The sequence below is a fragment of the Nicotiana tabacum genome, chromosome 1 (assembly GCF_000715075.1).
Source record: "Nicotiana tabacum cultivar K326 chromosome 1, ASM71507v2, whole genome shotgun sequence".
Taxonomy (NCBI): domain Eukaryota; kingdom Viridiplantae; phylum Streptophyta; class Magnoliopsida; order Solanales; family Solanaceae; genus Nicotiana; species Nicotiana tabacum.
This window is the reverse complement of record NC_134080.1, coordinates 87,947,555-87,974,152: the sequence shown is the minus strand read 5'-3', so window position 1 is coordinate 87,974,152 and position 26,598 is coordinate 87,947,555. Positions and strand designations below refer to the sequence as shown.

General features: G+C 41.1%; 1 protein-coding gene across 1 annotated transcript; it reads left to right on the top strand.

Moving 5' to 3' along the window:
- The first annotated feature begins 20,073 nt into the window (after nt 1-20,073).
- Nucleotides 20,074-20,640, top strand: LOC142162987 (uncharacterized). Its single transcript, XM_075220227.1, has one exon. The coding sequence runs from the start codon at nt 20,074-20,076 to the stop codon at nt 20,638-20,640; it is 567 nt and encodes a 188-aa protein (XP_075076328.1).
- The last annotated feature ends 5,958 nt before the right edge of the window (nt 20,641-26,598 follow it).

The window sequence follows — 26,598 nt, the reverse complement described above, 5'->3', positions numbered from 1 at the left end:
TACAAATTTACAAAAACTGTTTGGTTGCGAACCACAGTAGTGGATCCTGAGGGTTGCCTAACACCTTCCCCTTAGGATAATTTCAAGCCCTTACCATGTCTCTGGTTACCAGACATAGTTAATGAACCCTATAGTTCCCCTAACTCACCTTAAATCGTTAGGTGGCGACTCTTCAAAAAATGCAAACTCCCTTTCCCAAAAGGAAAGAGTTGTCCCAACCAAATGTCATAAACCCGATTCCGCGAGGAAAAAGGGGGGCGCGACAGCATGGTTACTCCGCTAGGGATATTTAGGCTTTTACCATTGCGTACCGTTTTTGTGAATTTGTACCTCCTCCCAATGCTCAATTATTTGTTTAATTCCTTTAAGCGTTTAAATTCTTCTTCAAAAACAAAACTGACATGTCTTTCTTGCTTCTTTCTTTTGTAACTACTTTAAATTATGAAAATGTTGTATTTATCACTTTCTTAATGTGCAAATACATGTCAACATGCTTTTAATTATTGCATAATCATGCTCAACATCATACTCCACTCGTGCCAAACAAATACTATAGCAACACTTGATGAGTGGTTGCGCCCTTCCTACATCATTACCCCCTAAATTCGGAAAGGCTTATTTGCTGTAAAACTAGTCGATCAGCGGTGCAGTCGACAGTTCCGTGCCTTCCTCCTTGAGTTGTCCGCTCAAGGGTACCAGTCTAAAACCTCATAGAAACCTTACTCTATTTAAATTGTCCATGCATCTTGGTAAAACCTACCCGGGTCAGTTATAGTGTCCACATAATGATCCTTTAAGATAACCTTGTCCAAAAGTCCATTGGGTTTCCCTAAACCCAAACGGACATCACCATGTTCTGTGCATTTATTTGGAGAACTAAATGCCTCATGGTAATTGTTGATATTAAATAGTCGAGTCTGGTAGGGGTAAGGGCCTAACATTGTTTGTCTTGCAGAAACATGAGGCACGAAGTCCCCAGATTCGGCATGGTCACCAATATCCACCCAAGATTGCTAAGTTGGTGGGAAGATTTACATTCTAGTGGCAAAACCCTCGTCAGAAAATATCTGGGTAATCTACCATCCCTCCTGGAAATCTAGCCTAACAACATGATAATAAAAGCTGCTACTTTATTTTGGGAGTGTGAAATGGTTGTGTTTCGCTTTGGGGACATCGAGATAATGCCTTTGCTAGAGGATACAGGAGGGCTGGCTGGTCTAGTGTAGGAAACTCTGGGTTTGCTAATGCCTGAGAAGCGCACAGGCAAGGGTTTCCTAAAAATGATGGGTTTGAAGAAGAATGCAGAATTAGTATGACTAAAGGAATCGTACATCCATTTTGACTATCTATATGAAAGGTACGGTCAGAACAAATCATACCGTACCTACCATGATGAGTTTTCCATCGCGTCCTTGGGATATATCCATCGTAGGGTATTCGTCTTCATGTTTTGCTTCCGGGGTCTGATCGTGTTTCCAATGAAGAAAGGAAGAATCCATTATAGGCTGGCTATGGTAACCAAGACCCTAATGGAAGGGATTGGTGGGTAGACATTCAGCATTGTACCCATGATTATTGCAGACATATATCAAGCCTTAGAGAAGTGTCAACGAGAAGCGAGACACTTCGAAGGCTACAATCTAATACTTCAGCTTTGGCCCATGGAACATCTCAAAAAGGGTGAATACCAATAAGAAATTCAGTGAAGGGACTGGGATGATTACATCGCTTTCCACTATCCAAAGCAAATAAATTACATCCCCGACATGTTTGCTCAGCCTGAGAATGCCAAAGAATGGGTTGAGCTCATTGATAATCTGACTGAAGAATAGGTTCAATGGATGTTTGAGTGGTTTCCGACAGAGGAGTTCATCGCCCGATCCCAAGATGCACCTTTCCTGATATTGATTGGTCTAAGAGGAACATACCCTTACGTCCCTCTTCAAGTTATAAGGCAAGTAGGTAGGAAGCAAGTCATACCCAGGGTTGATGAGATAAGCCATCTTTGAGCTGACTTCCAAAATACTGAGAGTCCCCACAAGTACCAGCCAGCACATGTGGAACTACAAGATCATAATGGGGAAAAACACCATCGATCCAGACAAATATCATGTCGGCTGTACCCCTTTGTATTGTGGTTGGTTGGAAGACAATAGGGATGGTCTGGGCCAGCGAGGGTTCGTTCGAGGTCACGGACTTATAGATGAAAAGGTCGAGGCACAAGTCAAGTACGACCAGTTGCGCAAAAGGATCCGCGAATGCGAGAGCGAACACCGCAAGATACAAGAGTCCAACAAGAATCTGATTAAGGAATGGAAAGACATGTCTATTAGTTCCAACAAAAGTCCAGGATACTCTGAGCGAGGCATTGTAGAACTAGAGGAGAAATTTCTCAAAAGGGTTGAAGACTGTCAAAGGGTGGAAGGGACCGAAGGTGGACATCTAGCCAGAGCATACCTGTTGCTAGGACTTCGCGAATTTGGGAAGCTGTTCGAAGGAGACAGGGGTGCCGATTCTAGGAAAGGTCCTTCTGGGACCAAATAGATAGGAATTTACTTTTTTGCTTTATGAATGTAATAAGGCCAATGGCCATTAGTGACCTTTATTTTTGCTTATTTAGTGTCATTTTGGGATTCGCCTATCTTTATCATTAAAATGAGGCATTTAGCATTTGAAGTTCTCCAAATCTATTTGTCGCTAGGCCTACCTCGGGCACAAAGAGGTTCCCAAATTAGGACGTGCTTTACATTCCCACACTCTGTATTTAAATATTGTAGTATTTTTTATAATCCTCACTGACTTGATTACCTTTTGTTTTATTTTTGTTTTTATTATTCCCCCTCCCCAAAGGTTAGTTCGTGCACTCTAGCATCATCATCTTATTTCACAAGATCCAGGGGCCCTTCATCCACTCCTCCTCTTAGTCCCACTAAAGGCAAGAACAAAGGCAAAATGGAAGATTTAAACAACATCAAGAAGAACACAACTGAACGGGTAGAGGCCACTGATGGCCGGGTATTCGGGTTCCTAACGAGAATGTGTCACAACTTGAACAGAAACTGTTGAAATTCCAGGAAGAGCTCGATCAGGTTCAGAATTTGGCAAACCTGTCATTTTCCCTCAGCACACTAGATATCAACTTCCCCAACACTCAAAACCCTACACCTCATCAAAATATCCCAAAACAGCAGAATCATCCCACGCCTCACCATCACACTGCTCCACCAAAGAACCAATGTAACACTTGCCATACCCCAAACAATGCTTCACTACTCATCCCAGAACCTCAGAACTCCACAAACGACCATTTCCACACCCATACACCAGGCCACTATAACACTCCTATCTACGTGGAGACCATGCCACACTCTACCCAACCTATCTTAGGCACACCTGAGTCTGATGAAAAGGACCTGCTTATCAGGAACTTGGCCGAGGAACTTAAGAAATTGACCAGCCGGATTCAGGGCGTTAAGGGAAGCAAAGGAATTGAGGGGCTGAACTACGAGGACCTTTGCATACAGCATGATGTCGAACTACCTGAGGGGTAAAAACCTCCTAAGTTCGAAATGTTTGACGGTATGGGTGATCCAAGGGTCCATCTAAGGACATATTGTGACAAGCTGGTTGGAGTAGAGAAGGATGAAAGAATCTGCATGAAGCTATTCATGAGGAGTTTGAAAGGAGATGCATTATCTAGGTACATTAGCCAAGATCCCAAGAAGTGGTCAAGCTGGGTAGGCATGGCGTCCGACTTCATGGACAGAATCAGGTTTAATACAAAGAATGTGCCAGATGTATTCTATATCCAGAATTTGAAGAAGAAGCCTATGGAGACGTTTTGCGAGTATGCTACTCACTGGAGGTCCGAAGCTGCTATGGTCAGAACCGCCTTAGAAGAGGAGAAAATGAACAAGTTCTATGAATGGCAGATGATGATTGAGAACCATAAGTTCACCGACATTATCAAATTAGGTGAAAGAATTGAAGAAGGTATTAAAATTGGTATTGTTACAAATTTCGAAGCCTTGCAAGCTATAAATAAGGCTTTGCAGTCCGGTGGTGTATCCAAGAAAAGGGACGTATGGGCCATGATGGTTGCAAAAAGGACCAAGTCTCTCCTCAAATACCAAGCTTACCCAACACCTCTAATCATATACCAGCCAACCCCAAATTACCAAGCACCGCCACCAACTTATCATTAACCTCCACCTCCTACATATCAACCTACTTCACCTAGATACTCCCATCCCGCTCATGTTTATCAAACCTATAATACTCAAACATTCCATTATCAATCACCCCCTGCACGCCAAAATTTCCCTAGACCCCAACCTAATTTTGATCGCAGACCCCCAAACTCACCATCGATGAATGCTGCTCCTTGAAAGACAAGTTACACTCTTTGATTGATAACAAGATCATTGTGGCAAAGGAACCCGCTCCAAACGTCCGCAACAACCCTTTACCAGACCATAAGGGTGGAGGTATCCACATGATTAAAATAGAAGATGATTGGGATCTCGAAGGGTCAATTGGGTTGATTGCATAAGGTGATAACCCAAAGAAACAGAAAATTACTCTCAATCTAATCATATTCCAGATCCAACCGTCTGAGGACAGTGAGGTGAATATGTCTATACCTCTTGAGTTTGAATCAGCGCCACCTGCAAAGACACTAGTACAAATTAAGGTTGAATTCGTGTCTCCGGCAATTGCGCCCGCACCATTTGATGTTGCAGTCTTGCCATCCAAGCCCATGTTCTATTCGAAGTGAGGATAGTCGCACCGATCCTTGTGGCAATGTTTACCATACCACCATTCTATACAAATGTTGTACCCTGGGACTATACAGCCAAGGCGAGAAGGAAGGGCAAGGTCAGGATTGAAGAAACTGTCGCAGCACAGGGTATGACAAGAACTGGTAGAGTCTATACCCCTCAACATCTAGCTGAATCAAGCAAGCAGGCCTCCAATCGGCCACCCTTCATTGAGATAGGTCCGGACGACCTTTGGAGGAAAATACAGTCCAAGGAATATTCGGTCATCGACCAGTTAAACAAGATGCCAGCACAGATATCCATTCTCTCTTTGCTGCAAAATTCTGAGACGCACAAGAATGCTCTGTTAATGGTGCTAAATAAAGCATACGTATCAAGTAACATCACTAGCGGGTAAGTGGCTAATATGGTAGGACAAGTGCTGGAAAGCTATAAGATCACCTTTCATGAGGACGAGCTGCTACCTGAAGGGCTGGGGCACAACAAAGCACTGCACATCACTGTGCAATGCGAAGATTATTTCATCACCAGAATCCTGATCGATGGAGGTTCCAGTCTTAACATTTGTCTGCTGGTAACATTCAAGAAGCTGGGTAAAGGGTTGTATGAGATAAAAAATGGAGGAATCAATGTGAAAGACTTCAATGGTTCTTAGAGGTCCATCATTGGTGAGATTAGACTATGCCTACAGATGGGACCAACCTGGTTCGAGGTCGATTTCCAGGTAATAGATGTACCAGCATCTTCATGCCGCTGGGGACGTAGCATCAACGCTGCATCAGGCAGTAAAGTTCGAATGGAATCACCAGAAAGTGATCATTCACGGTGGCGGTAGCAACCCTATATGCAATCGGCAGACCATTCCAGCAATCGAGGGAAGAAGGAAGTTGGGTGGAGAAACTTACCACCACATTGAGCAAGTCAATGCTATCAACAAAGACAAATGGTGGGATAGAAAAATCGAGAGTATACTGAGATGGAGTGGGTACGAACCTGGCAAAGGGCTTGGCAAGAACCTCGAAGAAATCTCTAAACCCATAAAACTCAAGAAACATGGCACTACCTTCAGCTTGGGATATGAATACACCTGGGAATAATGCAATAACTGGTCGCCACCATGGCGAGGTCCTTACTATCCACTAGAACAGCCAATACCGCATCCAGAGAAGACTTTCCAACAGGCTGACATTATTTTTGGGTCAGATGAAGAAGAAGCACTTGCAGTAGTGAAGAACTTGTTTCTAGAGGACAATGATATGGACTGTTGCATTATTCTTGAGGAGAAAGGGGAGGAAGGCCCTTCCATACAAGCTGTAAGAAGAGGGGCACATCTCAAGATTTGTACCCTCGGGACATCCAAAGCTCGATGAGCCTCGGGGTATCAAGGATAAAACAAGTATTATTCATTGTTTTATTTACTAAATGATTTCCTTTATGCATTTTTCAATTTGCGTAATAAGATCTTCAGCGTTCGAAATAGTTATTCAATATATCAAAAGCATTTTTGATTTTCCTTATGAATTAATATTCATTGCTATCATTCTTTCTCCTTGCTTTACCAATACAACATTACTATTACTTGTCTTGATGAACCAATGACTGTGACATGCAATGAGACAATGCAACAAAGAGACATGGATTCAGAGGAAGATGACATACCTAACAAGATTGTCAAAGAAGTTGAGAACTTTGAAAATAGACCTAAGTCCAACCTAGACGAGACCGAGATTGTCAACCTGGGAGATGCAGAAAACATCAACGAAACATGAATCAACATTCATCTATGACCATTAGAGAAGGAAGAATACACAGAATTTCTAAATGAGTATGAGGACATATTTGCCTGGTCGTATGATGACATGACTAGTCTGAGTATGTCTATTGTGGTTCACAAACTGCCAACCGATCCAATGTGCCCACCGGTAAAGCAAAAGCTCAGAAAGTTAAAGCCTGATATGAGTTTGAAAATCAAGGAAGAAGTCACCAAGCAGATCAACGCTAAGGTTCTCAGGGTAGTAGAATTCCTGACATGGTTAGCCAACATTGGGTCAGTACCAAAGCAGGATGGGAAGGTCAGAGTCTATATCGACTACAGGGATGTCAACTGGGCCAGTCCGAAAGATAACTTCCCTTTTCCAAATATACACATTCTGAATGACAATTGCGCCAAACATGAGCTACAATCATTCATAGATTGCTTCGCTCGTTATCATCAGATCTGGATAGAAGAGGAAGATGCTGAGAAAACTACTTTCATTACGCCGTGGGGAGTGTACTGTAACAAGATGATGCCATTCGGCCTGAAGATTGTAGGGGCCACCTACATGAGGGCCTTGACTACCATCTTTCATGATAAGATACACAAGGAGATAGAGGTATATGTAGATGATGTTATTATCAAATCCAAGAAGGACACTGACCACATAGAATATCTGAGGAGGTTATTGAATAGACTGCGGAGGTATAACTTGAAACTAAACCCCGCAAAGTGCAAATTTGTGGTTCCCGCTAGGAAATTGCTTGGGTTTATTGTGAGCCGCCGAGGAATAGAACTGGATCCATCGAAAGTCAAAGCCATTCAAGAACTACCACCGCCAAGGAACAAGAAGGATGTGATGAGTTTCCTGGGAAGGCTTATCTACATCAGCAAATTCAAGCACAATCTACAGTTATCTATGAGCCAATCTTTAAGATGCTAAAGAAGGACACCGCCACCAAATGGACTGATGATTGCCAAAAGGCCTTCGACAAAATCAAGGAGTACCTGTCAACACCACCAATCTTAGTCCCGCCCGAGCCAGGTAGACCCTTATTACTCTACCTTGCAGTGTTTGATGGAGCTTTTGACTGCGTTGTAGGGCAGCACGATGAAATAGGGAGGAAGGAACAAGCCATTTATTATCTCAGTAAGAAGTTCACCCCGTACGAGGCTCGGTATTGTCTATTGGAACACACTTGTTGTGCTTTGACTTGGGTAGCTCAGAAGCTGAGACATTACTTCTGCGCCTATACTACATATCTCATATCATGAATGGATCCCTTAAAGTACATCATTTAGAAGCTCATGCACACCGGCAAGTTAGCTAAGTGGTAAATCCTGTTGAGTGAGTTCGGCATTGTTTACGTAACTCAGAAAGCGGTCAAGGGGAAGGCACTGGCAGCCACCTTGCCGAAAACCCCATGGATGGAGGATACGAACCGCTGAAAATGTATTTTCTTGATGAAGAGGTATCATTCATAGGAGAAGACATCGCGTAATCCTATGACGGTTGGAGAATATTCTTCGATAGAGCAGCAAACTTCAAAGGAGTTGACATAGGAGCAGTCCTAATATTAGAAACCGGTCAGCATTATCCGGTGTCTGCCAAACTCTAGTTCCCCTACACCAATAATATGGCCAAGTATGAAGCCTGCATCTTAGGACTCAAAATGGCCATTGACATGAACATTCAAAAGTTGCTAGTGATTGGAGATTCAGACTTGCTTATACATCAGGTACGAGGAGAATGGACGACCAAGAACTCCAAGATACTCCCATATCTGCATCATGTACAGGAATTGAGAAAGAGGTTCACGAAGATGAAATTCCAGTATGTTCCTAGAATCCAAAATGAGTTTGCCGATGCATTAGCAACCCTATCATCTATGATACAGCATCCCGACAAGAATTTCATTGATCCCATTCCAGTGAAAATCCATAATCAACCAGCTTACTGTGCCTGTGTCGAAGAGGAAGCGGACGGGAAGCCTTGGTTTTATGATATCAAGGAATATTTGGCAAAAGGAGAGTACCTGGAGCTTGCGAATCCTACTCAGAAATGCACACTTCGGAGATTGTCCAACAACTTTTTTCACAGCGGAGGAATCCTGTATAGGAGGACTCCCGATTTAGGATTATTAAGATGTGTTGACACAAAGGAAGCATCCAGGCTACTAGAGGAAATTCATGCTGGGACATGCAGTCCGCATATAAACAATTTTGTCTTAGCAAAGAAGATACTCCAAGTTGGTTACTTTTGGATTACTATGGAAACGGACTACATCCAGGATGTACAAAAATGCCACCGTTGTCAGATACATGTACACATGATAAAGGTACCTCCAAGCGAGCATCACACAACAAGGTCATTGTGGCCGTTCGCCGCCTACAGAATGGATGTTATTGGACCAATCGAGCCTGCTGCTTCCAACGGACACAGGTTTATTCTAGTAGCCATCGACTATTTCACCAATTGGGTCGAAGCAGCATCTTATAAAGTAGTGACTAAGAAAGTCGTGGAAGAATTTGTCCGACCGCATTGTTTGTCAATTCGGGATTCCAGAGTCAATCATTACTGATAATGGCTCCAACCTCAACAACGACTTGATGAAAGCTATGTGCAAAACTTTCAAGATCAAACACAAGAATTCCACAGCCTATAGACCTCAGATGAATGGAGCTGTAGAAGCCACAAACAAGAATATCAAGAAGATATTGAGGAAAATGATAAAGAATCAGAGACAGTGGCACGAGAAGTGATCATTTGCTCTTCTGGGGTATTGTACCACAGTCTGCATATCAACCGAGGCAACCCCCTATATGCTGGTTTATGGTACAGAGGCTATCATTCCTGCTGAGGTAGAAATTCTTTCCCTAAGGATCATACAAGAAGCTGAGCTCGACGATGCAGAGTGGGTAAAAAGTCGTTATGAGCAACTAGCCCTTATAGACGGAAAGAGAATGAATGCAGCTTGCCATTGTCAACTCTATTAGAACAGAATATCCAGAGCCTTCAACAAAAGAGTCGAGCCAAGACAGTTCACACCGGTACAGCTGGTGTTAAAGAAAATTTTTCCGTATCCAGATAAAGCCAAAGGTAAGTCCTCTCCCAACTGGCAGGGTCCATACATGGTTCACCGGGTTTTGACAGGAGGAGCCCTCATACTTGCAGAAATGGACGGAGAAGTCTGGATGCCAAAGCCGATTAATTTAAATGGAGTCAAGCATTACTATGTGTAATCTTTATGCTTTTCTTATATGATGTAAATTGAGCTACACCTGACCTGATTCCCATTTAAGAGAGAATACATAGACAACCCTATGGGTTCAGTCATAATTCAATAAAAATTTCATTTTCCCCCACAATTGGAAGTTGGGGCAGAATTTTGAGGAGGACCATCAAAATTCTGAAGTAATTTCAGCCGATCGCCGCACGAGCAATAGTCAAAAATGTCAACCCATCAAACTGGGGCAGAATTTTGAGGAGGACCCTCAAAATTCCGTAGCAGGAGAGTTTGCAATGTCTTGAACTACGTCATAGTCGTCGGTTTATCTGAAAGTTATTTTTAATTATACATTTATGTCATACTTTTACAAAATCATGCATGTTTATTATTGAAACTACTTTGTTTAGCAACGCTACCCCAATGATACAGACGGTATCACCAGATCAAAGCCGAACGAGTCAAGCAATGCCAGCGGGGATACGAACTAACCTCCCCCTTACAAGACTCACGATTTTTCTTTCGATGTAGGCACAAGGATTGAACTCTATCTTACTAATCCAACTTCTTTCAACCATCTTTGTTACTAATTGCTTTCAAAATGGACCTTTCAGTCCAGTTTTAAAATAAACTCCTTTCAAACATGTGTCTTGCACTTTTACTATACTCTTAGACCACTAAGTTCTGCTCCTTTTGTGTGAGCCTTATCTTGGGACCCTTGAGCTCCCTCTGAACATGGACACATAAAAGCTGGCCTTTCCACACTACACTTACTCTATCTTGGCTATAAAACCTGGGTGTGAGTACTTCCCGGGATCCCTTGAGGTCCTTAGGGAACTCTGACACACCCATGTATGATAAAGGCTATGAAACAATCTTGGCACTTGATGTGATTTATTACATAACTCAGGGAGGAAGTCCTAATCATGTGCTGAAAGTTTGGGCCTGTTTTCGGGCTCTATATAGTGTAACTTTTATCTTTCTTTTCTGCTCATGTAATTCATTTCAGTGTTGGTCTATAATAATCTGTTGTAAACAAGTATTGGGGCTGGCTAGTGAAAATGGGAGGGTAGTTATACATGCTATCAACATCAATGGGTAGAAACCATATCTTAGGTTTACATTTCCTATGTGTGCATTAGAATCCATATGTAATATCAACCCATTAAAAGAATGTCATGCATTAGATACCATGTTTCTTAGGTTTTACTGCTTCAACATCTCATTTGGCATCACTTTACCACTTAGAAATCTTGTTTTAGGCTAATAACAGCATTAACATAAAATGTTGCTCTTGCACATTTTGAAATCATGTTGTAACTCTTTGGGAATTTAGAAATCATGCTTTAGGGATTTTGTATATTCTGCAAAGCATTTTGTAATTTTCGTATATGCACGTTACATACCATGTTTTAGGAACTCGCTCAATCATATATAGTTAAACCAATAATGCATGAAAAAGGATATAAAACAGTCTCATGTTTGATTATTTCATTTGAGTGAAATCGGTCATAATCCTGCATGTTTCTTTGCAACATTTAGAACAACATGTTTTAGGTAAAAACAACTTACAAACTGTTTCAATAATTTTTGTAACTATTGCATATTATTTTATGCATATGCAAGCCTTAGGTAATAAATTTAAATAAAAATCAGAACTGTCTTTGTTTAAACTGCCAGCATGTTAAAAAATCAGTAGGCAAGCCTGATTCAGACTTCTTTTCTAAGTCATGTAATAAATCTGGTTATGCTGTTATGTATTAAAATCACTTAGATACCATGCTTAAGGATTCTGAGCTAAAATGTGGACCTTATATGTGTATGAGTCGTGCTGTCTATGTGCATTACTTGTGGAGGTATATCTGAGCCTTCTATCTGTTTTTTGTGTTCCCCATCTAAATGCAATCTTATGTGTTCTTATTTGTCGCCTAGTATTTTGCCTTAAACCTGAGGGTCTGCCTAGAACCTCCATCATAGGATAGAAGTCCTAAAATTCCTCCGGAGCTGATAGGAAGGGATGGGTAACAGCATGCAATAGGGGTCGAGACCAACGTTCGCTTTAATTACCTTCACGGGGCGGGAAAGGGTAGATATGGATATGATAACCGGTGCGTTAATACCACGTGTAACTCCTATTTGAGGAGTGTCATACCGGGTATTGCATTGATTTGATCCATATTATAAACAATACTAGGACACCTCTCTTTCATTTACAAATGTGCTTAGATTGTAATTCTTTTCAAAATCTTGCTTTTTCATTAATTGTTCTTTGCAAACACCAGTGTATTTAAACTCAAATCCCCTACTAATTGAGTCATACTTGTTTATTTACTAACTGTACAAATTCACAAAAACTGTTTGACCGGGAACCACACTAGTGAATCTTGAGGGGTGCCTAACACCTTCCCCTTAGGATAATTTCAAGCCCGTACCTTATCTCTAGTTACCAGACATAGTTAATGAACCCTATAGGTGCCCTAACGCACCTTATATCATTAGATGATGACTCTTCAAAAAATACAAACTCCCTTTCCCAAAAGGAAAGATTTGTCCCATATGTCATAAACCCGATTCCGCGAGGAAAAAGGGGGTCGCGACATCCAACTCCACCTGGTCCACAAACTTCATAGGCCATGGTTGCTGCTCCAGTTTCCACTCTATTTGCAAAGCCAGCCAAGGGTGGGGGTAAGTCAGATAGAGGTCACCCTAGAGGGGGATGCATAGCTAGATTCTATACTCTTCCGGGTAGGATGGAGGTAGTCGCATCAAACACAGTCATCACAAGTATGGTTTCGATTAGTCTTAGGGATGCATAAGTCTTATTTGATCCGGGATCCGCATATTCATTTGTGCCATCTTATTTTGCTCCGTATTTGGATATATCTCGTGATGCTTTGAGTTCTCTCGTGTATGTGTCCATGCCTATGGGAGATTGTATTGTTGTGGACCATGTGTATCGGTCATGTTTAGTTGATATTGGAGGTTTTGAGACCAGAGTTGATCTATGTGGTAGACTTTGATTTGATCTTGGGCATGGACGGGTTATCACCCTATCACACTATTCTGGATTGTCACTCCAAGATTGTAACACTAGCTATGCCAGGTTTTCCACAGTTAGAGTGAAGGGGGGCATTGGATTATATTCCTAGCAGGGTTGTGTCCTTTCGAAAGGCTCATCAAATGGTTGAGAAGGGGTGAGATGCATATTTAGCCTTAGAGGTGTCAGTGATGATACTCTTACCATTGAGTCAGTTCCGATAGTGAGGGACTTCCTAGATGTATTTCCAGCAAATCTTTTGGGCATACCGCCTGATAGAGATATTAATTTTGATATTGACTTATTGATGGACACTCAGCCCATTTCCATCCTATCATATCGTATGGCACCAGTAGAGTTGAAGGAGTTAAAGGAGTAACTGCAAGAGTTACTTGATAAGGGTTATATGTAGCCTAGTGTGTCACCTTAGGGTGCTCCGGTTCTATTCGTGAAGAAGATGGATGGTTTTATGCGGATGTGTATTGATTAAAGGCAGTTTAACAAGGTTACAGTGATGAACATGTACACATTACCATGCATTAATGACTTATTTGACCAATTTCAGGGTGCTAGAGTGTTCTCAAAGATTTTTTTGATGTCAGGGTATCATCAGCTAAAGATTCGAGATCCGAATATTCTGAAAACTGCTTTCAGGACTTGGTATGGTCAATACGAGTTTCTTGTGATGCAATTTGGGTTGACCAACACCTCAACAACATTTATGCACCTGATAAACACTGTATCCTAGCAATATCTTGATTCTTTCTTCATTGTGTTTATTGAAGACATCTTGGTGTATTCTCGTAGTCGGGAGGTTCATAAGCAGCATTTAAGGATTATAGTCCAGACCTTGAGAGGGAAGACGTTATATGGAAAATTCTCAAAGAGTGAATTCTGGCTTGATTCGGTAGAATTTTTGGGTCATGCGATGTCGAGTAAGGGGATCAAGTTAAATATGAAGAAGATTGAAGCATTTCATAGTTGGCCCAACCATCTTCAGTTATTGAGATTTGGAGTTTTCTTGGTTTGGCGAGATATTATCGTCGTTTAGTAGAAGGTTTCTCATCTATTTCTACACCTATGAATAGATTAACCTAGAAGGGTGCTTCTTTCAGATGGTCCGAGCTGTGTGAGGCGAGCTTTTGAAAGATCAAGACTACGTTGACTACAACCCCAGTATTGGTGTTACCTTCAGGTTCAGGGTCTTACACCATGTATTGTGACACATCATGTATTGGGCTTCGCATGGTGTTGATGCAAGATGGTAAGGTGATTGTTTACACGTTTCGGCAGCTGAAGGTTCATTCAAAGAATTATCATGTGCACGACATGGAATTGGTAGCTATTGTTCATGCATTAAGGATTTGGAGGCACTACTTGTACGATTTTCATCTGAGGTATATACTAACCACTGGAGTTTCCAGCATCTTTTCAAGCATAAAGATCTTAACTTGCGGTAGGGAAGATGGTTAGAGTTGGTTAAAGACTATGATATCATTATCCTATAACATCCCGAGTAGGCCAATATAGTAGCCGATGATTTAAGTCGAATGGAGGAGAGTATGGGCAGTAAATAGATGTTCAAGCCTTGGCCAGTCAGTTTGTTAGATTGGATGTTTCGTAGCCCAACCTAGTTCTTGCTTTCGTAGTTTCTCTGTCTTCCTTATATTAGCGTAACAGAGAGTGTTAGTATGACTAACCCCAGTTGTTTGTCCTTAGGGGCACAATGCAGCACGGCAATGCCAAGGAGGTTTCTATTGGAGAGGATGGGGTGTTGAGGATGCATGGCTGGTTATGTATGCCCAATGTAGATGGGTTGTGTGAGTTGATCCTTGAGAAGTCCCACAATTTGTGGTACTCCATTCATCCGGGTGCCATTATGATGTATCAGGATTTGAGGCAACACTAGTTGTGGAGGAAAATGAATAAAGATATAGTAGAGTATGTGGCTCGGTGCCTAAACTATCAGCAAGTAAAGTATGAGCATCAAAGGCCGGGCAATTTGCTTCAGAGACATGAGATTCTCGAGTGGAAGTGGGGGTGTGTTACCATGGATTTTGTTGTTGGGCTCTGACAGACTTTGAAGACATTTGATGATGTATGGGTAATTATGGACAGGTTGACCTAGTCAGCTTATTTCATTCCAATGGTTACCACCTATTCTTTTGAGCTGCTAGCTTAGATCTATATCCGTGAGATTGTTTGTCCCCACCGTGTGCCGGTATCCATTATCTCTGGTTGAGGCACATAGTTCACATCGCATTACTTGAGAGTTGTGCAACATGAGTTAGGCACACAGGTTGAGTTGAGTAGAACATTCCACCACCAGACGGACGGGCAATCCGAGCGCACTATTAAGATATTAGAGGATATGCTTCTTGCCTATGTTATGTATTTTGGGGTTTTATTGGATCAGTTCTTGCCGCTTGGAGAGTTCGCCTACAACAACATCTACCAATCGAGTATTCAGATGGTTCCTAATGAGGCCTTGTATGGGAGACGGTACCGTTCTCTAGTTGGTTGGTTGGATCCGGGAGAGGCTAAGTTGTTGGGAAAGGAATTGGTTCTAGACGCCTTTGAGAAAGTCAAATTAATTCAAAATTTGTTTCGTACATCACAGTATAGGCAGAAGAGTAATGCTGGTCGGAAGGTTCATGAAGTGCTATTTATGGTAGGAGAGATAATTTTGCTCCGGGTGTCACCCATGAAGGGTGTGATGAGGTTCGGGAAGAAGGGTAAGTGGAGCCTAGGTACATCAGCCCTTTTGAGATCATTGTGAACTTGGTGAGGTGGTCTACAAGCTTGCATTGCCACCCAGCATATCAATAATTCATCCGGTGTGCCATGTTTTCATGCTCCAAAAGTATTATAGTGATCTGTCTCATGTTTTAGGCTTCAGCTCAGTCCAATGGGATAAAGATTTGACTTATGTTAAGGAACTAGTGGCTATCTTTGACAAACAGGTTTGGTAGTTAAGATCAAAGAGCATTGCTTCAGTGAAGGTTCAATGAAGGGGTCATCTGATTGAGGAGGCGACCTGGGAGATCGAGCACGACATGCAGAGTTGTTTTCCTCACCTTTTTGTCACATTAGGTATTTCTCTATGCACGTTCGAGGACGAACATTGTTTTAAGAGGGGGAGATTGTAATGATCGGACCGGTCATTTTATGTATTTGTGCCCCGTTTCACCTTTTTATGCTTCACACAGGTGTAATGTTTGTGTTATGACTTGCAGAGTAACTTAGTTTTGTCTCGGAAAGGTTTCGGGGGTATTTAGACCCTTTGGATCTTAGCTTAGAAACCTACGTTAGAAATATTGACCAAACTTTGACTTTTGTACCATGAAATGGTGTTTTGATGGCTCTGATAGCTTCGTATCATGATTTTGGATTTAGACGTATGCTTGGAATCGAATTCGGAGGTCCATAGGTTGATTTATGTTATTTTGCTGAAAATTGGCAATTTGAGGCATAGAAGTTTGACCGTATGTTGAATTTTGGAAATCGGGTTTGGAATTTGATTTTGGAACTTGGAAGAGGTCCATTATGCTATTTAGAAATTGTATGCAAAATTTTGTATTTTTTTGGAGTTGATTTGATAGGATTCGGACGCTTAGTTGCAATTCTAGAAATTCTTGAACATTACTATGAAATTCATGCATTTTGGTGTCCGATTCATAGTTCTAGATGTTATTTCTGTGTTTTGATTGCGCGAGCGAGCAAGTTCATTTATTTTTTAGACTTGTGTGGATGTTTGATTTGGAGCCCGAAAGGCTTGGATGAGTTTGGATGTATCACAAAATAATTTGTACTGAAAATGGAATTGCTGGTGTAATGGTGCTCTCTTGTCGCAATTGTGAGCACCAACCTCACAATTGCGAAGTGGACATGGGGTGGTTAGATGTTGCAATTTAGACTTCCACCTTCGCATTTTCAAAGTCAGAAGGCCTGGGTCGGGGCCGCATTTGCGACCACTTGGTCGCTTTTGCGATGGTAGCCAGCTTCACAATTGCGACTTCTGTTGAGGTCGTCAGGGCTCGCAAATGGGATCCCTGATTTGCAATTGTGAGCGATAGAAAATGCAAACCTTGTGTCACAAATGGGACATCTGCAACTGGACATAAGGGTTGGAAAAAACGGGATTAGGCTCATTTCTCACATTTTAGAACCCTAAACTCGGTAGTAGGCGATTTGGAGCGGCGATTTTCATTTACAAATATTGGATTAGTGATTCTCATCAATTTCCAACTATATTTCTTGATTATAATTTAGATTTAACATAAATTTATGTGAATCAAGAGAAAAATTGGGAAATTTTGTCAAGTTTTTGAAAAATGTATAATTGAATTTTGAGACTTGATTTGGACTCGGATTTGAAAACAAAATACATATATAGACTCATGGGGTTATAGGAGTCGGAATCTACCCCTGGACCCGGGTTTTGACCGGGCGAGCACGGGGTTGACTTTTTAAAATTTTTGTAAAGATCAAAGCTTTATCTATTGTATTTGCTTTCCCTTGTATTGTTTGATGAAATTAAGTCACTTTTAGTTAGACATGAACCATTTGGAGGCGAATTTTAGGGAAAAAGGTATTTTCGATGGTTGAGTTGTCCTAGTTGAGGTAAGTATCTTGCCTAACTTTTTGTGGAGGAACTACCCCTTAGGATTTGGTTTGATTATGCTATTTGTGTTATGTGAATGCCGGGTATGGAAGGTGACAAGTGGGTATATGAGTTATATGTGAAAATTGACCGGTTTAGGTTATTTAGACTCTTTTCATGCCTTTGGTTGAATTGTCGTAATATGATATATCCCTCATTGTTAATCTACTCTTGCATGTGTTAATATATCATTACATTCTTTAATTAACATTGTTTAACACCTATCCTACCTCTTACTTGTTATTTTGCTCTTATATGCTTTCGTTGAAGTTATTGACTTCCTTATTGTTTTGTTAGCTCTTTAATTGTTGAATCTCTTTTAATTGAAGTTGTCATTTGGTGGAATATCATCTTATTGAGTTATTGGTGTTGAAGTTGTAATAGCCGTTATCACATTGAGCTGAAGTTGTCACTTGGTAAGATACTTTTCCTTGTTGAGCATTCTCACTCATTATGTTATTGTTGAAATTCTTGTACATATTGTGGTTGAGCCATACTGATTCTCGATTTTCTCTTTGACTCCTTTCTAACTCTCTGACTCCTTCTTCAACGGTCACTTACGCCGGTGACCTAGCCTAACGCCGGTGACCATCGGCTCCAATAGATAAGTCACTCTACTTCTCTCTCCTCTCTCTCCCCGACCCCCCCCCTATTTTTCATCTTTTCCATTCCCTTCCCTTTTCTGCTCCTTTTTCTCGTTACTGGTATAGCTCTCGAAATCTTAATTCCTTCTCTGCTTTCCATCGGCGAAGGTAAGGATCATACCCACAAATATTTTTGCTTCATTGTGAACATTGAGTTTCTAATATCTAATAAACCCATTTCCAGATTTAATCTCTTTGGTGCTTTTATTTTGGTATTCGGTTTCTCTCTCATAAACAAAGCAATTTTCCTTTTCAGTGCAACAACTTCAATAAGAAGTGTATATCCATACACAAAGCAATTTTACTAATTTTGCAATATTTGTTTGTCCATTAACTAACACTTTCAAATTCGCTTCCTTTTTTCTTTGCGTTTCGTTGCAACGGCTGGGCATCACCAATGGTAGCGGTGATAGCCCCTTATTTGTTTGGCTCCGTGGTATTTTATGTGCATTTCAGGTTAGGAACGATGACTTTTGGTGGCGAGCGAGGCGTGCACGTGCAAATAGTGAAGAACAACCCGAAGGTCAGCAAGGAATGACAAGAGTTTGACGTGAAAGAGCTAGGTGACCACAACACCATCGGGTATACCAAGAAATTCCTAGGTTCTCACGGGAGTTGGTACCTCCTGTGTTCTTGTTTCCCTATATTATGTTAGTTAAATTGTTGTCGGTTATAGTTCTTATTAGTTTATTCAGCGTATTAGTGGGCCTGTAGTGTAAACTCGTCTTCTTCTGGTTTGGTCTGTTGTGTGTGTTAGTGATTCCCCTTAGTAAGTCGGAGGTATAATGGCTATGGTCTGGAATGGTCGAGTGAATTAATGTCCTCGGGGGGAGCAGAGGGTGGGGTGGGAGGTAGGGCAGGGGTTAGGGGGTGGGTTGGGAGGCAAGGGAGGTAAAGGTAACAAGGGTGTTTATCGGTTAAGGATTGGGTCATGGAACGTAGGTACATTGATAGGTAAGTCTATAGAGTTGGCGAAGATCCTCCGGAAAAGTAGGGTCAATATAGCCTGTGTCCAGGAGACAAGGTGGATAGGGTCGAGTGCGAGGGATGCAGACAGGTATAAACTTTGGAACTCAGGAACCTAGAAAGGTAAGAATGGAGTGGGTATTTTGGTGGATAGGGAACTTAGAGAGTCTGCGGTTGAGGTTAGACAAGTGAATGATAGACTGATGATTATTAAGTTGGTGGTTAGACAGTGCACCCTAAACGTCGTTAGCGCATATGCGCCTCATGCGGGCCTAGATGAGGAGGTTAAACAGTGATTTTGGGAGGGGTTAGATGCGATTATGCGTTAAGTACCACCCGCTGAGAAGTTATTAATAGGAGGGGATTTCAATGGTCATATTGGGGAGACCGCAGGTGGGTATGACAAAGTGCATGGAGGCTTCGATTTTGGGGAGAGGAATGAAGGAGGAACCTCGTTAATGGACTTTGCTAAGGCTTTTGGGTTGGTAATTGCAAACTCTAGCTTCCCGAAGAGGGAGGAGCATTTGGTTACTTTTCAAATTGCGGTGGCGAAGACTCCGATTGACTATCTCCTCCTTAGGAGGTGTGGCAGAGGGTTGTGCAAGGATTGCAAGGTGATTCCATGTGAAATACTCCTGACGTGACATAGGCTCTTACTGATGAACATTGGTTACGGTGAAGAGGAGGAAAATGTCTTCTCGAGGAAGACCAAGAATCAGGCGGGGAGCCTTAACTAAGGATAAAGCCTAAGAGTTGGATGGGCAGTTGTTGGCTATGGGAGCTTGGGGGAGTAGTGAAGAAGCGAGCACTATGTGGTCAACGACAATAGACTGTATAAGGGAGGCTGCGAAAGAGGTGTTAGTGATCTCGACGGGCATTTCTGGCAGGCACAAAGGAGACTGGTAGTGGAATGAAGTGGTTCAAGGTAAAGTGGAAGCGAAGAAGAAGTCATACCAGACGTTAGTGGGGAGCATAGGTGAGGAGGATAGGCGAGTGTGCATGGAGAGGTATAAGGTAGCTAGGAAGGAAGCGAAGCTGACAGTTATGGAGGCTAAGACTACTGCTTATGGTCATATGTATGACGAACTAGGGGAAAAATGCGGGGATAAGAAGTTATTTAGGCTGGAAAAGCTGAGAAAGAGGAAAGCTCGAGATTTAGATCAAGTGAGATGCATCAAGGACGACAACAGAAATGTATTGGTGGAAGATTCCCAGATAAAGAGGAGATGGCAGACCTACTTTCAAAAACTTCTTAATGAAGTAGGGGATCGGGGTATTGTGCTAGGTGAATTGGAGCATTCCGAGAGTCATAGTGACTCTGGGTACTGCAAGCGCATCAAGGTTGAGGAGGTTGTGGGAGCTATGAGTAAGATGTGTAGAGGTAGAGCGACCGGGCCTGATGAGATTCCAATAGAATTTTGGAAGTTTGTGGGGAAAACGGGTTTGGAGTGGCTGACTAGGTTGTTGAATGTTATTTTTCACTCGAAGAGAATGCCGAATGAGTCGAGGTGGAGCACGATAGTCCCATTGTATAAGAACAAGGGTGATATCAGTTGTAACAACTAGAGGGGTATCAAATTACTGAGTCATACTATGAAAGTGTGGGAGAGGGTGGTTGAAGCAAGGCTGAGGATGACGGTGTCTGATTTCGACAACTAGTTTGGGTTCATGCCGGGTCGTTCTACTACTGAAGCTATACACCTTGTTAGGAGGTTGGTGGAGCAGTACAGAGATAGGAATAAAGACCTGCACATGGTGTTTGTTGACCTGGAGAAAGTGTATGACAAGGTTTCTAGAAAAGTTATCTAGAGAAGCTTGGAGGCAAAAGGCGTGTCGATCCCCTAAATTATGGTGATTAATTACATGTAAGATGGGGAAAAGACTCGGGTTAGGACAGTAGGAGGCGAGTCTAAGGATTTTCCGGTTGCCATGGGTTACACCAAGGTTCTGCGCTTAGTCCGTTCTTATTCACCCTGGTGATGGACGCATTAACACACAACATTCAAGGGGATGTGCCATGGTGCATGATGTACGCCGATGACATAGTTCTGATTGATGAGTCGCGAGTCGGTGTTAATGAGAGGCTAGAGGTTTAGACATGCTCTGGAATCTAAGGGTTTTAAGCTTAGCAGGACGAAGATAGAATACCTGGAGTGTAAGTTTAGCGCTGAGCAGGGGGAAATGGGCGTGGATGTGAGGCTTGAATCACAAGTCATCCCGAGTACAGGCAGCTTCAAGTACCTTGGGTCGGTTATCTAGGGGGGGAGGGGAGATCGGCGAGGATTTCACACATCGCATTGGGGTAGGATGGATAAAGTGGAGGTTAGCATCTGAAGTATTGTGCGACAAGAAAGTGCCACTGATACTCAAAGGTAAGTTTTATAAAGTGCTGGTTAGACCAACTATGATGTATGGGGTGGAGTGTTGGCCTTTTAAGAAGTCACATATCCAGAAGATTAAGGTAGAAGAAATGAGGATGTTGCGGTGGATGTGCGGGCATCTAGGATTGATAAGATTAGGAATGATGATATTCTGGAGAAGGTGTGTGTGGCTCCCATTGATGACAAGATGCGGGAAGCGAGACTCAGATGGTTCGGGCATGTTCAGAGGAGAAGCTTAGATGCTCCGGTAAGGAGGTGCAAACGGCTTGTTGTAGAAGGCACGAGAAGAGGTAGAGGGCGGACTAAGAAGTATTGGGGGGAGGTGATCAGGCAGGATATGGCGAGGCTTCAGAATACCGAGGACATGACACTTGATAGGAACATGTGGAGGTCGAATATTAAGGTTGTAGGTTAGGAAGTAGTTGAGTCTTGCCTTATGTCATAACTTTGTGGGATTAGTTTGGTAGGGATACTAGTTCACTTCTACTTTGTATCTTTCTTCTGGATTATATGTTAGTTCCTATTTTATATATTTTCCCTGTTTTACCTATTTTTCTTATTATTTCTGTGATGTTACTAATTTTGTATCCTTTTGCCTTTTTGTCCTCTTGAGCCGAGGGTCTTTCGGAAACAGCCTTTCTATTCCTTCGGGGTAGGGGTAAGGTCTGCATACATACTACCCTCCCCAGATCCCACTAATGGGATTTCACTAGGTTGTTGTTGTTGATTGTGGTTAAGCCATGGGCTATTTGTTGTAAAAACATTGATATTGTTGACTTTGTGGCAAGTTGTGGCATATGGAAACTTGTGGTGCGAATTGTGATTGTGTTGTGATATTGATACGCATGAGGTGGTATAAGGCTAGGGGTTGATACGCATGCGGTAAGATAAGGTGGTCTTGACACGGTTGTTGCTAGTAGTGGGACTACTTGAAGTCATGCAGTGTGATATGGTGGGCTAAAATGTATGTAGCTATTTCAGAAAAATAATTTTCAAAACTAAATGCAAGGCTCACGCGGTGATATAAGGGAAGGTTGTGATTGAAATTGTGAAATGTGAATACGAGGCGGTACCTCGGTTGTGATTGTTGTTGTGCATTTAATATTGAAGAGATTTATTAGTTGAACGGTTCTTTTTACATTTATTCCTGTCTTACTGGTTTTGTCTGTATTTGATAATGTGTGGCTTCCATTTGTGTTTAGTCATGACGCCTTTTTGCTTAAAAATTCTATCATTAGCTTACATTACTAAACTACTTAGTTATAGTTCATAACTGCGGTTTCCATTATTTCCCATTGTTATATTTTTGTTATGTTTATCTTGTCCTAGTAGGTGTCTTGATTTGGCCTCGTCACTACTCTACTAAGGTTAGGCTTAATACTTACTGGGTACCGTTGTGACATACTCATACTACACTTATGCATATTTTTGTACAGATCCAGGTACATCTGTCCGTGTTGGACGCTAGAGATAATTGGATAGCTGCTTTTAGAAGACTTCAAGGTATACCTTCCCGATGTCCGCAGGCCTCAGAATCACCTTTTGTTATCTTCTCATTACTCTCATTTCCTTTATCAGACAGTGTTGTAGTAGATGTTTTAGAATATTCTATAGGGCTTATGATTTAGTTCCACCAGATTTTGGGAGTTATTTGTCAGCTGCACTGTTGAGATTTATTATGATATTTTAATGGTTTAAATTTAAGGTTTTATTTTTATTTCCACTATTTCTCTATACATGTTACGCTTACGTAGTCTTAGAGACTAGATGCCATCACGACATCCTAAAGAGGAAAACTGGGGTCGTGACAACTATTTTTTTCCAGTTCAAACAGTATTGTATTATAAAGTATTAGCGCATTTTCTATAGAGCTTATGACTCAGTGTCACCGGGTTTTGGGAACATCGTAACTGTTGTTCAGTATTGAGGATGTTATGAGACATATCAACTTTATATAATATTTTTAGTCACTATTCATATTAGATTCTCTTGTGTGATAGGCTTACCTAGTCTTATAGACTAGGTGCCATCGCGACTACCTCCGAAGGCATTTTGGGTTCGTGACAAAACCCCAAAGATAGAATTTAGATTTTTAATGGGAAAGCATTTTTTGTTGACTTAGGTTCCAAATTGAGGAAAGCTGGACATTCTATTGGCATATTTGAGCATTTACGTCAAACATTACTAACTTATCATAATTAATTAATTTAATAAGTTGAAAATATATATATTCTTTGCCATGGAGAAGAGAGAGAAATTTATTTGCAAACACATTTAATACATCTACTAGTTAATTTGATTCTTGAGAATTGAGGTTTTGATGATTACCAAAGTGTGTCCAGTGAACATGTGCTAAGAACCAGGTCTTCAAGGTAGCTGCTGAATGTGTGCTAAGAGCCAGGTCTTAAAGGTAGCTGCTGAAGGTTCTTACAAGGTAGTAACTATTACATAAAGTAACAATAGTGTGAGATTGCTGGAAAGGACTTTTGATGCGATAAGGTTTATTACCCAAGAAAATTTTCTTGCATAAGTGAGAGACAAGAGACGCAAGATTCGTGGAGTCCTTGGAACATTAGGATTGAAGTCAAACAAAAAGTTGACTGTGTGTAAGACTCCCAAATATCTTAGAGTACTGGGAAGTAAAATACTTTCCCTATAGACTAAGAAGAGCATCCTTTTGCACATCAACTGAAGAACGACATACAACATTTCTAGTTCAGCACTCGAGTTGATCATCAGTCTCAGCATTCTTCCTGAGGCTGTTAGTTGATGTTTATTAGGAAATTAAGTTGTAATAAAGATGTCATTCTAAACTTGTTAGTTGGAGTAATTGTTTGAGCGTGCAAGTTAGAGAAACTTGTAATTCATTTAAGTAGTTGAAGTAGGAGAAATGTGTGGGTATTAATTTACAGGTCTTGTAATAAGTACATTTGGCTCATTTGTTCTAATTAAGTTGAAATTTAAATCCTATGTGGTAAGTCATGGAATTTGCACCCTTGAGCTGGGTGATTTTCCATGTAAAAATTGGCATTCCTATTTCTTTACTGTTTATTTCATTTAAGATTAAGGAGTAAGGCAAAGAACCAAGTTCTTTAGTAAGTTAGGAAGGCTCTCAAATTAAATATTGGTATCAGAGCAAATTCTCTCAAACATGGTTAACGCCTATAGAGATATGAGAAGCAAAATGAGTGCCCTACCCGGAATTAACGAAGGAGAGTTAACTACTAGACCAGCTCTGTTCAATGGAAAATATTATAGTTGGTGGAAGGCAAGAATGGAAGATTTGCTAACGGTTGAGTATTATGTACTATGGACAATAATGAATCGAGGACCACTAACTCCCACCAAACAAAATGGGCAAAATAAACTGTTCCCAAAGTCCCCTCTAAATTTTTAGTAGCAGATTTCAGGATGATTGTAAAGAATGCAAAGCCAAGAAGAACCTCATCTGTGGACTTGGTCCTGATGAGTACAACAAGATATATACATGCTCCAACACAAAGGCGATCTGGGATGCACTTCAGACTGCTCGTGAAAGAATATATCAAGTGAATAGGTTTGAGTTTCTCATGAGGAACTATGAGCTCTTCTCTATGAAGGAGTCTGAACCTATTCAAGAGATGATGACTAGGTTCACTATAATAATAAAAAAATGAACTGATGTCACTGGAAATGGTATTTACTTTTGAAGAACTGGTTAGCAAGGTTCGAAGGATTCACTTTGCTTCATGGGAATCAAAAGTCACAGCCATCCAGGAAGTAAAGGAGCTGGATAAGATTTTACTAGACGAGTTGATTGGAAACTTAAAAATTCATAAGATGAGAAAGTTGGAACTAAGCAAGGAGGAACCAAAGAGGGATAAGGCCTTGATTCTCAAGGCATCCAAAGAACACGAGTTTGACAATGATGAACTGAACCTAGCAATGTTTGCTAAGTTCAAAAAGTTTATGAATAGTTCTAAGAATGCATCTAATAAAGAAAACAATGGAAAACCTAAGCAGATTGACAAGTTTTCATATGATGGGTGTTACACATGCAACAAACTGGACTACATAGTCAAAGACAATTTAATGTGGGAAATTGAATGGATTTCACCAACCTAATTTCCCTCCGTAGGATATCGTTACGTCATCTAGTCTCTAAGACTAGGTAAGCCTAAAATTCATGCAGAGATAATCGAAATAATAATTAAAGGATCAAAATCCAACAACTAGCATAAGGAAAAATCTCCACAACTCAGTATATACATATTTGCCCAAAACCCTGTGAAATACAAGTCATAAGCTCTATGCCAATATCAAATCATCCCTATACAACTGTATCTAGTAAAGAAGGAAAATATAGAAATGGATAGAAGGTGACTCTGAGGCTTGCGGACGCGGGCAGGTGTACCTTAAAGTCTCCAAATGCAAACTCAGCTCACTAGTGCCGGGACTGATAGCAAGTACCCAGATCTGCATAAAAAAGATGTCTAGAAGCATAGCACGAGTACACCATAATGATACCCAGTAAGTGTCAAGCCTAACCTCGGTAGAGTAGTAACGATGTCAGGTCAAGGCCCTAATAGAAATAATAAGAATCAAGATGAAAGATTTAACAATATAATAATAATAATGACAAGAAAATGAAACAAGGAGTAAACCAAGAGTTAGCTACATAGAATCAAGGAAAATAATACATCACGGAAGGAAAACAAAATAACCAAAGACAAGTACATCAAATAGAGAAATATCAACAAGGGACACTACCGAGGTACCGCCTTATAGTCCCAAATCACAAGAATAACTCACAATATTTTCTTATATCATTGCGGGAGCTTTTACATTTAGTTTTGATAATTATTTTCCCAAAATACATCCCACATTTTAGCCCACATTATCACACCGCATGACTTCTAGTAGTTCCCTTACTAGTCACACATATCAAGCCCACCTTATCTCACCGCATGTGATTCAACCCCAAACCTTATACCACCGCATGTGTATCAATATCACAACTTATCAGAAAATCACACCTCAATTGGCCAATATCACAACTTGCAAGAGAAACAAAACAAATAAAATATTTTCACAGTAAAGAGCCCATGTCACAACCACAATATACACAAGAGTCTCAATAATAACAACCAGAATGAACAACTCA

Excerpts from the sequence above, each read along its gene's own strand:
- LOC142162987 (XM_075220227.1), top strand. The coding sequence starts at position 20,074 with ATGGAGAGGTATAAGGTAGCTAGGAAGGAAGCGAAGCTGACAGTTATG.